General features: G+C 46.2%; 1 protein-coding gene across 1 annotated transcript in view; it reads left to right on the forward strand.

Annotated features, from left to right (window-relative positions):
• Positions 1-16,787, forward strand: part of ECT2L (epithelial cell transforming 2 like) — a 118,455-nt gene that overhangs the window by 64,166 nt on the left and 37,502 nt on the right. The window contains exons 11-14 of the mRNA XM_030195521.1: positions 206-298; positions 4,581-4,763; positions 9,846-9,949; positions 13,131-13,238. Coding sequence (XP_030051381.1) covers positions 206-298; positions 4,581-4,763; positions 9,846-9,949; positions 13,131-13,238 — 488 coding nt within the window. The remainder of the gene's footprint in view (positions 1-205; positions 299-4,580; positions 4,764-9,845; positions 9,950-13,130; positions 13,239-16,787) is intronic.

Below are 16,787 nucleotides of genomic sequence, written 5' to 3' on the forward strand. Positions count from 1 at the left end.
TGGTCTCAGACCCTTGCACTTAAGCGGATTGTACTGTAGCTGATTATATTGAACAGTTGTGTTGATGACTAAATGATCAGACTTCACTTACTGGTTTAACCATTTTATTATTTTACATTCCTAATTCTAAGTGCTTGCTTTTAGAATGTGAAGTGATATTTGGGAAGCGTTTGAGTTGAGATTACATTATCTGCTGCTTTTGCAGAGGCTGGAATGAAAGTTCTTTCTCAGCTCTCCCAGCTGACGGGCGTCACCTTCAGCACCCCAACTGGAACAGCAACAGGCTCCTACCAGCACAGTAAGTAGTGCCAAGAGATGGATAGAAAGGAGAAATGCAACTACTAAATGCAATTTGTGTGCATGCGTACATTGAAGAAAGTCGGTGCTTAAAGGAACTAAGGGAAACCTCTGCACTTAAAATATCATTCTATGAGAGGTTTTATAGAATATTTAGATCTAACTGTTGGGGTTCTTCTTGTGGACAAAGTTATTTCCCAGTGTGTGAACTCTTCTATTTTTCTCTGTGGTATAAAGGAGCACTTCAGGTTAATGTGCTTCTCTTCAGGGATCAGCACCTGGCAACCATTTTGGAAACTATTTTTGTGCAAATGCTGATGCTCCAAACAATGTAACAACCTTTTCTGCTACCTCTGGCTTCTGGTTTCCTCTGTCCAGAGCTGGCTCAAGGGATGGTGTCCTGAGCCAACTTGCTTTGGCAACGCCCCCACCACAATTGCATCACTTCCAGTTCCCCTTCCTTCTTCCCCCCTCATGGGTTTGGCATTTCTCTCTCCCGTGGGCTGGCATCTTTACTCCTCCCCCACGCCGGTCCAGTCTGTCTCCCTCTCCTCTGTCCTCCTCCTTGCAGGTCCGGCACTGCTCCCTCCCTCCGAGGAGCTGGTCAAAAGCAGCCTGTCATGCTGATGCTGGTGTCACTGGTGATCAATGTAACCTTTACAGGATTGCTGGGGAGTGAGAGAGGTGATGGCCCGGCCGCAGAGAGACAAAGCTGGGCCCGGGGCAGGGTTGCCCCTCCCCAGGGCTACCCCCCCCCCCCCCCAGCCACTTAATTGCATCTGTTCTCTCCCTTGGTCTGTCTCTCTCCTGGTCCTGTGTGCCGGACCTAGGCTATCATGTTAGCACAGTTCAGCCACCACAGGTGCATTTCCTCCCGCCTATGCAGACACAGGAAAAGGCGGGACGAGGCAGGAAGAAGGACCTGTGGTGGCAGAGCATAGCTAATGAATTAACACAATTACATGGGTCCTGGCCTACAAGAGCAGGAGAGAGACAGACTGAGGGAGCAGAACCAGAACCTTCTGCCTATGTGCCTGCCTGCCACCAGAAGCCTTGCTGGCACTGGGTCCCCCTTGGAGGCCAGGCCTGGGGGAATCTTGTCCATCCCGCCCCCCCCCTCTCGGTGGCCCTGGGTGAGAGAGCAGTGCTGGACCCACGGGGAGGGGGAAGAGAGAAGAGGAGAGACTGGACCGGGGGGGGGGGGGGGAAGAAAAGGCTTACCTGTACACCAGGTGAGGTCAGAGGCTGGGTGTTTTGGTACCCAAAACCGCCGGCACCCTGGGCCACAGCCTCACCTTGTCCAATGGTTAAGCTGGTCATGCCTCTGCCAGTGAAAGAACAGCATCAGAACAAAAGAAAGAAGACAGTGTGTGAGATGGAAGCTGCTGCTTTTCATATCTGTGGCACTACCAAACATATGCAGTGCAGGACCAATTCAATTGTAATTCATCCTTAATGGAACCATTCACTTGCACTTTTAAACTTGCAATTTACAGTGCGTTTTAAACATTTTTAGAGATCCATAAGGGGGATGGAAATCACCAGTTTATAAAATTACCTCTCATATTGGCCTTTGTGTGCTGTTGGAAATAGATCCTAGTACTCTAGCCTATAAAGGCACCTATGCTATCAATAAGAGCTTTTTGCACTTCTTACAGAGGTATCTGTTATAAAATCAAGCCCTTGATTGCCCAGATTGTGGAACAGAGTAATCAAAAATATTATTGGGCCTGATATTTAAAGAATTTATGTTCCTAAGTTGGCCTTTTTGAAAATTTACTAGGGTTGAATGTTGAAATGTAGACTCAGTATTTCACTAAACTTCTAAATTTAGAAACATAAAAAGTAATTGGTGACAGGGTGGATTTAGGGCAGGGAAATAAAACTTAGCATTGATTTTTAGCACTGGGCTCTTAAATTAGACTCCTAAATTTAGGAAAGTGAATGGCAGGCCTAAATTTATAAACATAATTTTAAGCTCCTAAATTAAGAAGAATTTTCAGCTGAAAATTTAGGCTCTTAAGTTTGGCTGAAAACAAATTTAGAAGACTAAGGCGCTCATTTTCGAAGCATATGGATGTCTCAAAATGGCCAAAAAATCCATCTGCCCAAAATGTCCAAATTATAATGTTTGAATGGCTGAATGTGGACAGGGAGGGCTCAAAATTAGGATGTCCAACAGTGATAATCAAACAGGAAGAAACATCCAAGTCTTTTAAAAAAGAAGGACGTTTTTATTTAGATCTGTTGTAATCACATGCAGGCTGCAAAAAAGTGCTCAGAGGAGTTTTCTGCTGGAGGGATTAAGGCATAGCCCCTCATAAATCCCTGGGTAGATGCTGTCCCCTCCCCTGAAAGTGAAACTGGTAAGGATTACCAGGCTGTATGACAGATTCAGGTATTGTGAGCATTCTGAGCAAAACAGAAAGCAGGCTTGAGGAGTAGCCTAGTGGTCAGTGCACTGGACTGTAAACCAGGGAACACAGGTTCAATTTCTACTTCAGCTTTCTTCCCCCCCCTTTAATTTCGGAGTCCTCCAGAAATAGACATATGCATAAATATTCATCACACCTGCAAGCCTAAAGTCTATTGAGGTGGTGTAGAGTCAGGTGCAGTAGGTACTTGCCTTTTCCTGGAGGTCTCAGCATTTAAAATAAGATTTGTAAGGGATATAAAACTGGGTTTAATGTTTAATGTGAGCAAGTGCAAGGTGATGCATGTGGGACAAAAGAACCCGAATTATAGCTACGTCATGCAAGGTTCCATGTTAGGAGTTACGCACCAAGAAAGGGATCTGGGTGTTGTCGTCGATAATACACTGAAACCTTTTGCTCAGTATGCTGCTGCAGCTAGGAAAGCGAATAGAATGTTGGGTATTATTAGGAAAGGTATGGAAAACAGGTGTGCGGATGTTATAATGCCGTTGTATCGCTCCATGGTGCTACCGCACCTTGAGTATTGTGTTCAATTCTGGTCGCCGCATCTCAAGAAAGATATAGTAGAATTGGAAAAGGTGCAGCGAAAGGCGACTAAAATGATAGCGGGGATGGGACGACTTCCCTATGAGGAAAGGCTAAGGAGGCTAGGGCTTTTCAGCTCGGAGAAGAGACGGCTGAGGGGAGACATGATAGAGGTATATAAAATAATGAATGGAGTGGAACAGGTGGATGTGAAGCGTCTGTTCACGCTTTCCAAAAATACTAGGACTAGGGGGCATGCGATGAAACTACAGTGTAGTAAATTTAAAACAAATCGGAGAAATATTTTCTTCACCCAACGCGTAATTAAACTCTGGAATTCGTTGCTGGAGAACATGGTGAAGGCGGTTAGCTTAGCAGAGTTTAAAAAGGGATTAGACGGTTTCCTAAAGGACAAGTCCATAAACCACTACTAAATGGACTTGGGAAAAATCCACAATTCCAGGAATAACATGTATAGAATGTTTGTACGTTTGGGAAGCTTGCCAGGTGCCCTTGGCCTGGATTGGCCGCTGTCGTGGACAGCATGCTGGGCTCGATGGACCCTTGGTCTTTTCCCAGTGTGGCATTACTTATGTATGGGTGCCCTGGTTTACAGTCCACTGCACTGACCACTAGGCTGCCCCTCTGCTCTGGAAGGATGTCTGTGTGACCATTTTTGAAGAAAAAGATGCTGCCAGACATCCTTGTCCCTGGATTTTTGGCGTACAGAATTTGATGTATCAGTTTGTAAAATGGCTGTTCATTTTGGATGTTCTCACATATTTTTGAACAGGAAACTCACAACGTGTTTCCTTTTCAAAAATGGCTGTGAGAGAGAGTTGTTTTATTTTATTTTTGGGGGAGGGGGGTGTAATGAGCAGGAGGTCCAAATTCTGACTTGGACATCTTTTTGAAAATGCTCCTTCATGGTAGGAAATTATCAGTATGGGCTTTTGTTAAGTTGTGGTGACCCGACTTAACAGTAGCCCACTTTGATAACGTCTCCCCCTAAATTTTAGAAGCTCAGCTTTATTTGAATATTGAATCCATTTTCCATAGGTATGTTGGCACAGAGATTCTTCAGAATTTTAGAAGACCTTAAAAATAATCCTATAAAAATCAAATGAAACAATTCAACACTAAGGGCTTCTTTCAGAAAGCCGTACTAGCGATTCCCATGTGGCAAATGAGAGGAAGCCTATTCATTTCGTATGGGATTCCTTTCATTTGCCGCACCAGGAATCGCTAGTGTGGTTTGTAAAAGAGGCCCTAAACTAGAAGAGAAGATATATACTATACTATTTTCCTCTTTTGCTGTGTCAGTCCTTAGTGAATGGCTGGGAGGTCAGAGGAGGGAGTCTCCTCTCTTCATGTACTTCAGCACTGTGAAGATGGAGGCATGGTGCAGGCTGGCAGAGGCTCTGGAGGAGACACTGAAGTCTGTCAGGAAGCAGATGAGGCCTTATCTTATTAAAATGCAGAAGAATATCTGTGGCAGGATGGTTGGTAAGAACTCATAAGGACCATCTCTGTGTGTCTATTGTGGTAAGCACTGAAAGCACTGACAAGTTGTGATGCCACCAATATGTAGGAGAATCCTGAAGAGGGGCTGGGGTAAGTCACTGGACATGGATGGGAGGGGAGGATAGGGGGCTAAGGAGAATTGCTGGACATGGATGGGAGAGGAGGGCAAGGGAGAGAGGAGAAATCACTAGACATGGATGAGAGGTGAGGGCAGAGGAGAATTGCTGGACGTGGATGAGAGGGGATGATAGGGGCAAAGGAGAATTGCTGGACATGGAGGGGAGGGCAGGGCCAAGGGAGAGAGGAGAAATTGCTGGACATGGAGGGCAGGGGAGAGAGGAGAATTGCTTGATATGGATGGATGGAGGGGAGGGCAGGGGAGTGGAAAGTTGCTGGACATGGATGGATGGAGGGGAGGGCAGGGGAGAGAGGAGAGTTGCTGGACATGGATGGATGGAGGGGAGGGCAGGGGAGAGAGGAGAAATGCTGGACATGGATGGAGGGGAGGGAAGACAGAGGAGGAGATGCACATGGATGGAGGGGAGAGCGGAGAAATTCTGGACATGAATGGAGGGGGAGAGGAAAAATGCTGGACATGGATGGAGGAAAGAGATGCATATGGATGGAGGGGAGGGAAAAGAGAGGAAGGAGATGTATACTGATGGAGATGAGGGAAAAGGAAGAGAGGAGAAAAACTGCACATTGATGTAGAAAATAGGCAGAAGCTGGATCCACTCTATACCTCCTGCCAGGGCCGGTCTTAAGGCGAGGCGACCGAGGCGGCCGCATAGGGCCCTGCACTCAGGGGGGCCCAGCGCGGCGCGCCTAAGGTCGCCCCGCCCCGACCGCCCGAGTTCCAGTCCTCCCTCCCTCAGATGGCGCGCGACGGCGGAGTGGTGGGGGCGGTCCGCCCCGGATGTCAGCGGGTGGGGGGTGCTCTGCACCCGCTGCTCCCACCCTGTCCTACCTTTAAAAAAAGAATTTGGTAGCGCCGGAGTGACAGACAGCGCCTCCCGTCTGCCCTGCTACTAAAAATGTCTTCGACGTCGTCGTTCGGCCTTCTCACATTGAGTCCCGCCCTTCTCTGAGGTAACTTCCAATTACCGCGAGGGTGGGCGGGACTCAATGTGAGAAGGCCCAATGACGACGTCGAAGACATTTTTAGTAGCAGGGAGGGCAGACACGAGGTGCTGCCTGTCCCTCTGGCGCTTCCAAATTCTTTTTTTAAAGCCAGTGAGGGTGGTGGGCGGCAGGAGAACAAAGCTAGTAGTTAGGGGGGGGGGACAAAGATGGGAGAAGGGTGTGTGGGGTGGGGGTTCTCAGGTGGGGGAAGGGTGGGGAGGGGGTTCTCAAATGGGAAGGAGACTACTACTTAATATTTCTAAAGCTGAGGTGGGGAGGGGGTTCACGGATGGGAGAAGGGGGTGGGGAGGGGGTTCTTGGATGGTTGAAGGGGACGGGTGGGGAGGGGACTGGAGTTCTTGGATGGGAGAAGGGGGCTGAGCAGGGAGTTCTCGGATGTGAGAAGGGGACGGGTGGGGAGGGGACTGGGGTTCTTGGATGGGAGAAGAGGACCGAGGTGGAGAGGGGGTTCACGGATGGGAGAAGGGGGTGGGGAGGGGACTGGGGTTCTTGGATGGGAGAAGGGGACTGAGGAGGGAGTTCTCGGATGTGAGAAGGGGACGGGTGGGGAGGGGACTGGGGTTCTTGGATGGGAGAAGGGGACCGAGGTGGGGAGGGGGTTCACAGATGGGAGAAGGGGGTGGGGAGGGGGTTCTTGGATGGTTAAAGGGGACGGGTGGGGAGGGTACTGGTGTTCTTGGATGGGAGAAGGGGACTGGGGAGGGGGTTCTTGGATGGTTGAAGGGGGCAGGCACTGGGGTCTGAGAAGGGGCCATATGGGAAAATGGGGGCCATGCCTGGGGCTGGTGGGAAAATGGGGCATGCGTGGGTCAGGTGGGAGAATGGTTCTGAAAAGGGGGCCCTAATACAAGGCATGTGGGTGAAGGGGGCTGGAACTGGGGGCTGAAAAGGAGGGTAGGTGGGATAAGGGGGCTAGTACTGGGACTGGAGGCTGAAAACGGGATAGGGAGAAGTGGCTGGGGGGCTGAAGCTCGGGACTGGTGGCAGAAAAGGGCTGGGGCTGAAATGGGGGACTGGTGGGATAGTGGGGCTGGAACTGGGGACTGAAAAAGGGGCGGAGAGAGGGGCAGATCCTGGATGGGGTAGCGAGAGGGAGGGCAAACCCTGGATGGATGGGAGAGGGAGGTCAAATTGTGGATTGAAGGGGCAGAGAGAAAGGGCAGACAGTGGATGGCAGGGATAGAAAGGGCAGACAGTGAATGGATGGGGGAGAGAGAGAGGGCAGACAGGGGCAGATGGTGGATGGATCATGGAAGGGGCAGAGATAGAGGGCAGATGTGGATGGAAGGGGCAGGGAGAGAGGGCAGACATTGGATGGAGGGGACAGCAGAGAGGGCAGACACTGGATGACAGATGCTGGATGGAAGGAAGACAGTGAAAAGAAGATGAGGAAAGCAGAAACCAGAGACAACAAACTGTAAATAAAATATATATTTTTATTTTTTTGCTTTAGGATATAGTATTGTAGCTGTGTTAATAAATGTTTATAAATAGAACATGTAAATAAGGTAATCTTTTTATTGGACTAATTTTAATACATTTCGACTTAACTTTCAGAGAAGAAAACCCCCTTCCTCAGGTCAGGATAGGATACTGTAACAGTACTATACTGTATTGACCTGAGGAAGGAGATTTTGGCCTCTGGAAGCCAAATGTATTAGTTCAATAAAATGGTATTATTTTATTTTCTGTATTTGTTTTATTTCTATTTGTTAATTTGTAAAGTGGTGATTGGTATTTGTTAGTTTTTTCAAATTTACATCTGCTGTCTTTATATTTTGCACAGTACTAGGGGTCATTTTCTGTTTCTGTTGTGTTGAATTGTATGCAGAGTCTGGCATCTTGGGGGTTCAGTTTAATTTTGGTCTAAATAGAAAGTTTAAATATTACTACTTATTCTATAGTGGATTAGGGTGTATCTGTGTTTGTGAAAAAGACATGGCTTTCAGTTGGCAATAACTGTGCAGGATCGACGATCTGTACTATTCTGTCTGGTTTCATTTTACAATAGGTGAATTGATGTTCTAGTGCTCACTGTAGTGTTTTAAGATGTTTTCGTTTTCTTTGTGTGATTCGTAGAAATGACTGCTTATGGTATGGTAGAATTGCTCAATAGGTCCTGAGTGTTTTGTATTCTCGGCATACCTAGTACTGGATTTTGGAGGGGGTGTTAAAAAATGACCGGGAGCTCGGAGGGAGGGGTAGCCGTCCCTGGAGCTAGGGTGGGGGTGGAGCTAGGTGGGGGCGCAGTTAGGTGGGGGCAGGGCTAGGGTGGGGCCCCATCAAATTGGTCTGCATAGGGCCCTGCACTTGCTAAGACCGGCCCTGCCTCCTGCAGTCAAGTCTGCGGAGGACCCAGCTTTTATTTATGGATGTAAGGCAAGAAATGAAGAAGAAAGGAGGAAAGTAAAGAAATAAATGGAAAGGAAGCCCTGACAATGGAGTTAAGAGAACAGGGAGCAGCAGAATCAGATACTGGGACCAGCATGATCAGAAAAATAAAGTCACCAGACAACAAAGGTAGAAAAAAAATCATTTTATTTTCATTTTAGTGTTTGGAATATGTCCACTTAGAGAATTTACTTCTGCAGTCTTATTTTGCAATGTTTAGCAATGTGTTTCTTTCTGTTTTTCTGGTATTGTGCTGCATGTAGAGTCTAACTTCTTAGGATTTCAGGTTAATTTTTGAAGAATTTGAAGAGGGGCTATCTCTGTCTGCATGTTTGACTGCAAGGCCAAGTGTCTGAACAGGGCTCTGTTTGTTAGGTTCTGACATTTTGATAACATATTGTTTCAGGTTTGGCAAGATTGTTCTCCTAATTCCTGCTCTGTATGCTAATTTGGTTTGTGTCATTTTGGGTATACTGGAGCTGTAACAGTTTACAGAAATTATTTATAATGAAAAAAAAACACAAGTTATTTTTCTTCTCCTATACTGGTATAATATTTTCAATGATGCCTGTTTATATGTGCCATGGCTGGTAAAAGGGGTGTGGCTACTGTGCGTGTGACTACTCTATGGGCGGAGCCATAGTGATCCCGCCCCTGGATGGGTAGGGGTACTGGCTGCAGGAGGGTGCCACAAACCCTAGCACTAACCCTGATTTTTCCTATTAATGGCCCGGCGCTTATTTCCAAATTAGTGCGTAGCCATTAGCGTGTGAGTCTGGGGAAGCATGCTCAGATGCCTGAACTACCGCAGGGAGCTTGAGTGTGCCCTACCGCAGGGAGCTTTAGGGTGCCCTGCGGTAGTGCATTTTGGCATGCGGGAAGCACACATTAATGCTTACCATCGCTTAGTAAAAGGACGTCCCTTTTTTGCTAATAAAAATAGTTAATGCATGGAGTTGACTTTATGCATGTAAATTCTTGGGTTGAAATTGGTTTGGTAAGAAGTAATTTTTAACAGAGTCTATTCTAACAAATGCATATCCCTAATTTCAGCTACTGAGCAGTAAATTTAAAACAAACCAGAGGAAATATTTCTTAACTCAAATGTGTAATGACATGGACATGGGGGGAGCCACTGCTTGCCCTGGGATTGGTAGCATAAAATGGTGCTACTAATTGGGTTTCTGCCAGGTATCTGTGACCTGAATTGGCCACTAGTGGAAGCAGGATGCTGGGCTAGATGGACAATTGGTCTGACCCAATATGGCTATTCATATGTTTGTTTTATGATGCTGGATGGTGATGAAAGATGAATAAATCAACAATATTTACCTGTTCATCTCTTTATTGTTCCTTAAATTTGAATTTTAAAAGTACTGTCTGAGAATCCAGAAAATCTGGACTGACTCAATCCCCGAGCAGTCTGGATTTTTTTGGACCTCTACTGTAGCATATTCTCATTACTGTAAGCTGAGTTGTTTGCCTGTTTACAGGGTGCTGCAGCTGACATTAATCATTCCATGTGTGCAGGACAATTTATGTTCGATTCCATGGGTGTTGCTAAAGTGCTGGCCAATCAAGAGACAGCCCAGGCTTTGGCTGAAGGCTTGGTGGAACATTCAAGAGAGAGCTGTGTGAGTAAATATAAATGCTGGTCGAGATCACTGCAATTGATTCTCTTGTCACTTAAGAACACTGATCTGAGGCTCTTTATATGCCTAGGATTTGTTGATTTATTTCTGTGCCATTCCAAAGTTTATCATATTGAATGGTGTTTTTCTCTTATGTTTACACAGAGATTTGAGTTCTTATGGTAATGAGATGCAGGGCATTCATGGTGCAACCCTTCACTCTCTTTATCTCTCCTTATGAATTTTCATGACTCACTTCCAGCTATCTAGTTGTGTACATACCCACTGTAAAGATTTAAGGAGTCTTCTGAAATTCAGGAGGCCTGATGCTCAAAACTTTGGTGCTAGAGGCAAGATTGCACCTCCCGTTGTGCAAGAACAGCACAGAAAAGTAGCCCTCCCCCCCCCATGCCCAAAGCAAATGGATGCAAATTCTATGCACGCTAGTAAAGCAAAAGCAAGGAGGAGGAATGTGATGGATGCATGCGCACAAGAGCTGCACGTACTGCGAAACTCCTGTGCGCATGTGTCAGACAAAACAGGAAATGCAAGAGCACATTGGTACCCTTCCCCTGTGCCATGAAATATAACATTCCCCCCCCCCCCCCCAAATTTATTTGGGAGTTTAAATCCCCCTAAGAGGCTCAACCAAAGTACAGGAGAAGAGGTGCCAATGCCCACCCTCACCCCCTCGGCTTTGATCAGACTTGCAGATGTGTTTTTCTCTATCAGTACTACAGGCAGCTCAGACTTCTTTTTCCTTTCAAAATAAGCCAAAAACCATCAATTTAATGTTAAAAATGCCGAAGAAATCCTCTCCTCAAAACCTGAACACCATCCCCAACCTGGTGGTGTGTTTTCAGCATTAAGGCCAGCATTAGTTTCTGTGCTGTCTTCTGAGCACTGGAATGAATCACCCTGATTTGAATCCATTTCAATGCATTTAAATACAGTTTGCGCTGATCTTGATTAGCACACGCGCTGGAGGGTTTTGTGCATGCTGCACTCATTAACATGCACTCAGATCCAGCACTAATCATTCCTAGCACTGATGTTAGGTTTTGAGCTTCTGTGCCTTGGTGTCTGAGATGGAAACGGTTACTGGTCTGAGTTTTGAAATCCTGATTTTGCTGCAGTTCCTCCATAATGTGGGTCCCATGATAGATATATAAAATTCCAAGAGAGTGTGGAGGTTTAACCCAAGAGCAGGGGCTTAAACCTCCACAAATGCACCCCATGTGACACGTCCCCAACTGACCCATTGTGCTCCTGCCCTGCTCACTTAGGTGAAAGCGCAAGGGAAGCCAATGGACCACTTCCTTTGCGCCTTGTGCAGCCACACCGGCCAGACATAACTTGCTACAGCCCTGGTTTAGCCTCAGGACTGTACTAAGAAACTGAAAATAGATACTAGAGGAGTGTTGTTAATAACACCCATACAATAGCAGTTCGCCTTTACTAAATGTCAGCTAAAATGAGGTTCTGAAGCCCACAACACCTAAGACCTTCAGCCAAAGAAACATATCCAGTGCTATTTTGTGTGGTTTGTCCTTTCATGAGAGGCCCTTCCAGTTCATTTTACAGTCTGCTTGCTCTCTGTGCCATGGGATAAATTAATATGCACTAGTTTTATTTAATAGAATGATAAAGATAAGTCATGATTGGGAATGTTGATGTCTCTTTCTCTGCTTTTATAGGTGTATTTTGCCAATGCAAAGTGTCTATTATTGTTGCTGTATCTGTCTGCATGCATATATCAGGACTCTTCTTTATCTGACAAGTCTCAACCAAATCCATCTGGGTGGAAGGGGAGGAGCCCAACAGATGTATTACACAACTATTTGCAATTCAGAAAACAAAAACAACCCTCTTTAAAAAAATTCCTATACTAATGCTATTATGTTCTCATGTACTGTACCCGACTGTAAATTGGAGTATGCTGTAAATCCCAAGGGATTGTCTCAGTATCTATTTCAATTTTTGTAAACTACTTAGAACTTTTTGGTACAAGTTGTCTAGAAATCAAAAATAAAGTAAAGTATTGACGGAGTGAGGCCATACATGAGTTGGCAGGTATAAGCAAGAACTGGAATGTCAAACATGAGAAGACCTTCTTTGTCTTACACTAGACCAGTGGTTCTCAAACAGGGGTGGACTGAGAGTGGTCTGGTCCCTGGGCACTGAGAGTGGTCTGGGTTCCCCGCCTGGCTGCTGCCCTACACCCACCCTAGCGTCACGCTGCTGCCCCCCTAGTGCCGCAGCCAACTCCCCCACTGCCCCAGTCCTACCTGAAGGGTCATGATGGTCTAGTGGTCTCTGTGGGGGGGGGGGGGGAGAGCATGTTCTCTCCTGTCTGCTGTGCTGCCGCTATTTCCCCAGCTGCTGGCGCCGCCGTGTTTTCAAAATGGTGGCAGAAACTTCCCGTGGTAGTCTCTCAGGTCTCGACAGTCTCGCAAGAGTTCCTCAGGGAGTCTCGGCCGCCATTTTTTGGGCAGGGGGAATAGCAGCAGCACAACGGCCAGGAAAGAACATGTTCCCTCCCCCCCTGCAGAGGCCACTAGATCACCAGTGGCGCACATTTAAAGGTAGGACTAGGGAGGGCTTTAGTGTATGTTGGGCATCTGGGCAGAGCCTCTGGGCCCTTGGGCACTGCCCGGTTACCCGAATGGTCAGTCCGCCCCTGTTCCCAAAACTCTCCTGTGGGAACCCCAGCCAGTCAGGTTTTCAGATTATTTGCAATGAATATTCATGAGTTAAATTTGCACGCAATGGAGGCAGTACAATCATATTCATTGTGGATATCCTAAAAACCTGACTAGTTGTGGTTCCCCCAGGAGAGGTTTGGGAACTACTGCACTAGACATAGACAGTTGTGTGGTTCACTTGCATTGATTTAGTCAGATTTTAGATCATGAGAACATATTAATTGCCCTACTAGGTCAGACCAAAGGTCCATCAAGCCCAGTATCCTGGCATAAGTACCTGGCACGATGCCAAAAAGTAGCAAGATTCCAGGCTGCTTACCCCCAAGGATAAGCAGTGGCTTTCCCAAAGTCTACCTCAACAGCAATTTTTAGAGGCAAATTCTAGAGCTTAATTATGTGTTGAGTGACAACTGACAACAAAAGTCTTCTGTAAGGATAAAAGAGAACATGTACTTTTTCTCTGTTTTCCCCTAAACTAGGAGAATTCTCTGGAGTCATTAGCTCTCTTTCTCCTGAGAAAATGTAGACGGAACAAAGAATTGGAAAAGGAACAAGACTCGAAAACAACTTTGACTGCCTTCTTGGAGGTAAAGCCTCGTGCCTCTATTGTGCAAGTCGCCAGTGAGGGCTCAGGCTGCTGATAGGCTGCTGGTAGCAAATTATGCTAAAAGGAAAGGCTCACAAATTTTTAACACTTTTTTAAATTGTACACTCTTGGTAGCATAAATGACTCTTTATTCTTTCCTTGACATTTCTCACATATTGCTGCACTGTTAGATAGTGATGTTGAAGTAGAACTATGCTGATCTCGGAAGACAATAAAAAATATGTTTTTGTTTTTTATCCTATCATTACTTATGAGCAGTATGTAGTGGGTCAGTATTTAGTTGCTCCTGCCATAATTACCAACATAGAGAAATTTTATGAAGTATCAGACTATTTTTAAACTCTGGAGACTATTTCCCTTTTTTGAGCTTTGAAGCTTCCTCCTTGTTTGGCCTTCTAGCTCAATCAAAACTGGTCTGTCTTAGGCTACAGTGCCGTTAATCTTCATTCACTACTACCTACAATTCCTCTCTCATCCCTGATAGGGATGCCCTAATTCAACCTTATAGCCTCCTAATTAGTTCAATTAGATAAGGCCAAAAATGGGTGGGTAGGAGAGAATTAAACTCTAAACAGAGGCTTCCTTTGATCTTTAGCTGTACTTTACACCGATGCTATGGTAAACTCTTAAAACAGTACCTTTAAATACTAGTCTATGAAACTGTAAGAGAGACTTTAAATTCTAAAAGTATTCCCTAAACTCAGTAGCGTACCAAAGGTGGGGCAGTGGAGGCAGTCCGCCCTAGGTGCAGGCAGCAAGGGGGTGCACGGAGCAGATGCACGGCTGTTGGCTCTGCCGGTCCCCTGCCCCCTCTGATGTTACTTCCTGTTCCAGGGCAGGGGACCGGCAGAGCCAACAGCCACGCAACTGCTCTGTGCACCCCCGTGCTAGGATGGAAGGGTGATGGGGGTGATGCACCTCGGGAGTGGTGACATGCCTTGGAGGAGTGTGACATGCCGGGGGGTGCAGCGGCGCCTCGCCTCGGGTGGCAACCAAGCTAGGTATGCCACTGCCTAAACTACCTTTGCTAAATAAGAAGATGAGGAGTGGCCTAGTGGTTAGAGCAGTGGTCTTGCAATCCAGAGGTGGCCGGTTCAAATCCCACTGCTGCTCCTTGTGATCTTGGGCAAGTCACTTAACCCTCCATTGCCTCAGGTACAAAATTAGAGTGTGAGCCCTCCTGGGACAGAGAAATATCCAGAATACCTGAATGTAACTCACCTTGAGCTACTACTGAAAAGGTGTGAGCAAAATCTTAATAAATAACTTAATATAAAGACACTGCGATCACCTATTTAACTCTACATCTACCTTTCCCAACTTTATAAGCAATTTCCCTGCAGGTCATGGCATAGCCAGATGGCTAGTTCTAGGTGGGCCTTAGCCCAAGGAGGGGTGGGCATGCAATTCTCTCTCTTCCCCTCCCCCCCCAAATAACCCCAGTCTCCACCCTCGGCTCCTCAAAATGTAAATAGCTGAGCTGGCTCTCCTACAGCCATTTCCTCAAGAAAAGAAAGACCTACCTTTTACCCACTGCAAAAATCAATGAAAAACAGGTGGTGTCCACAAAATACTGATCACAAGAACAACATAGAAAAGAATGCTAGAAAAGTTGAAAGAAATAGAGAGAATTCAGGATGGGAAAAGCACACAGAGAAGAAAAACATGACTAAAAATGTAATGTGAGGTGAGAAACCCTTTTTCAGTTATCTTCGGTAGATGAGAAAGGCCAGTGGTGAAACTGCAAGACCCAAAGATTCTAAGGAACAATGTGTAGAGAGTGATGAGAAAAAAGTGGAAATGCTAAACAAATACGTCTGCTCTATGTTCACAGAAGAAAATCCTGGAAAAGTACATGTGGGAATGGAGTAGATAGCACACCATTCATGGAAGAAAGTGTTTATAAACAACTTGCAAAACTAAAAGTGGACAAAACCATGGGGCTGGATGAGATACATCCTAGGATACTGAGACAGCACCAAGGGCCAGATGCACTAAACCCCCTGCAAAAGGCTCTTACCTTAGCGATCCTCGTTGCTGGAAACTGATTCGGAGAAAACCAGGCATGCACGAAGAAAATTGCATGCAAATGAGCTGCTTGCTGTAAGCTCATTTGTATGAGATTTCCTTCATTGGGGGGGGGGAGCCAGTCGGCCAGCTGAGTATGCGCAGATCAGCCAATCGCTAAGCGTGGCTGCTGTGCGCATGCTCAGAGTGACTTTCATACACGCACAGAAACCGTGTGTCTGAAAGCCATGTAAAACTTTTCTTTTTCTTGAAAGCTTCAGGACGAGCAGCATACAGCATTGGGGTATGACAACTGTTGTGCTGCAAAGAGATGACGCAGGAAATCACTCCTTCTCCAGTTGCTATCAGAAGTGCCTGCTGCCTACCAATCACAGCAAGTTTAGCTGGCACCAGATAAGCTAAATGCGCTGTTTGGCTGCTGGAACGGCTCAAGCAGGAGAGCTCTGGGGATGGGGTGAGGGATTCGTAGCTGTGTGTATGAGAGTCGTGCAAAACTTTTTTTTTTTTAAACTGCTGTGCTTTCACCAGGGCAGCAAACTGTTCCATTAGGGGGGCACAGAGCAGTGGTGATTAGACAGAAATGCTGTGCTACAGACAGATGGAAGGAACAAAATCACTCTTTATCAGGCATTTTTATCCCTCCAGCCTCAAACACTTCACTGCTTCCCTGCTCTCTCCCCTAGGGTCCTTCTCCTCCTGCAGGAGTGGCTGTGGAATACTTCCAACATGAAGAACTGTCAGAACCGACAGCTCCAGACCTCTCGTTAATATTTCAGCGCTGAAAGTAGGGTTTGCTTCTGTGCATCCAGTCGGAAAACGGCTGTATATCGCCTTGCAAGCACATTTGTATAGTAATTAGCTCATTATAATAGCTTTGCATTCCGTTTTCGTTAGCTGCTACCTTGATAGGAAAATAGCTCGGAGAGCCCTTTTGTGCATGCCATGTTTTACTCCTTGCTCGCTAAACTGGCTAGATCTAGTTTAAAAACCACGTTGCTGCCTCATTAGGTTTAGATCATCTGGCCCCAAGAGTTTCGGATGTTGGTGTTGTCATAATGGTAACTTGAATTTCATACAAAAGGAGGAGGATTTCTAGGTATGGAAACAAAGCAGATAATATATTGTACTGTTCAAAATTGGAATTGTTTTAAAACGTCATGTAAATGGGGTTTATGGAATTTTTCCAAGTTTTACTAGTGAAGATGTTTCAGTTTTAAATTTGAATCCTGAATTTCAAGAAACCTGCATTGAAGGCTTTATAGTGTATGCTAATACCTCATTGAGGGCCCCTTTTACCAAGCTGCGGCAAAAGGGGGGCCTGTGCTAGTGTTGGCGCATGTTTTTCATGCGTGCTGAGGCATCCTTTTACCGCAGCAGGTAAAAGGGAAGTCTCTCCTGCAGGAAATGGCCGTGCGGCAAGTAAAGCACTTGCCATGCAGCCATTTCAGGGGGGGGGGGAGCCCTTACTGCCACCCATTGAGGTTGTGGTAGGGGCTCCCAC

This window comes from Microcaecilia unicolor, chromosome 3 (genome assembly GCF_901765095.1).
Source record: "Microcaecilia unicolor chromosome 3, aMicUni1.1, whole genome shotgun sequence".
Taxonomy (NCBI): domain Eukaryota; kingdom Metazoa; phylum Chordata; class Amphibia; order Gymnophiona; family Siphonopidae; genus Microcaecilia; species Microcaecilia unicolor.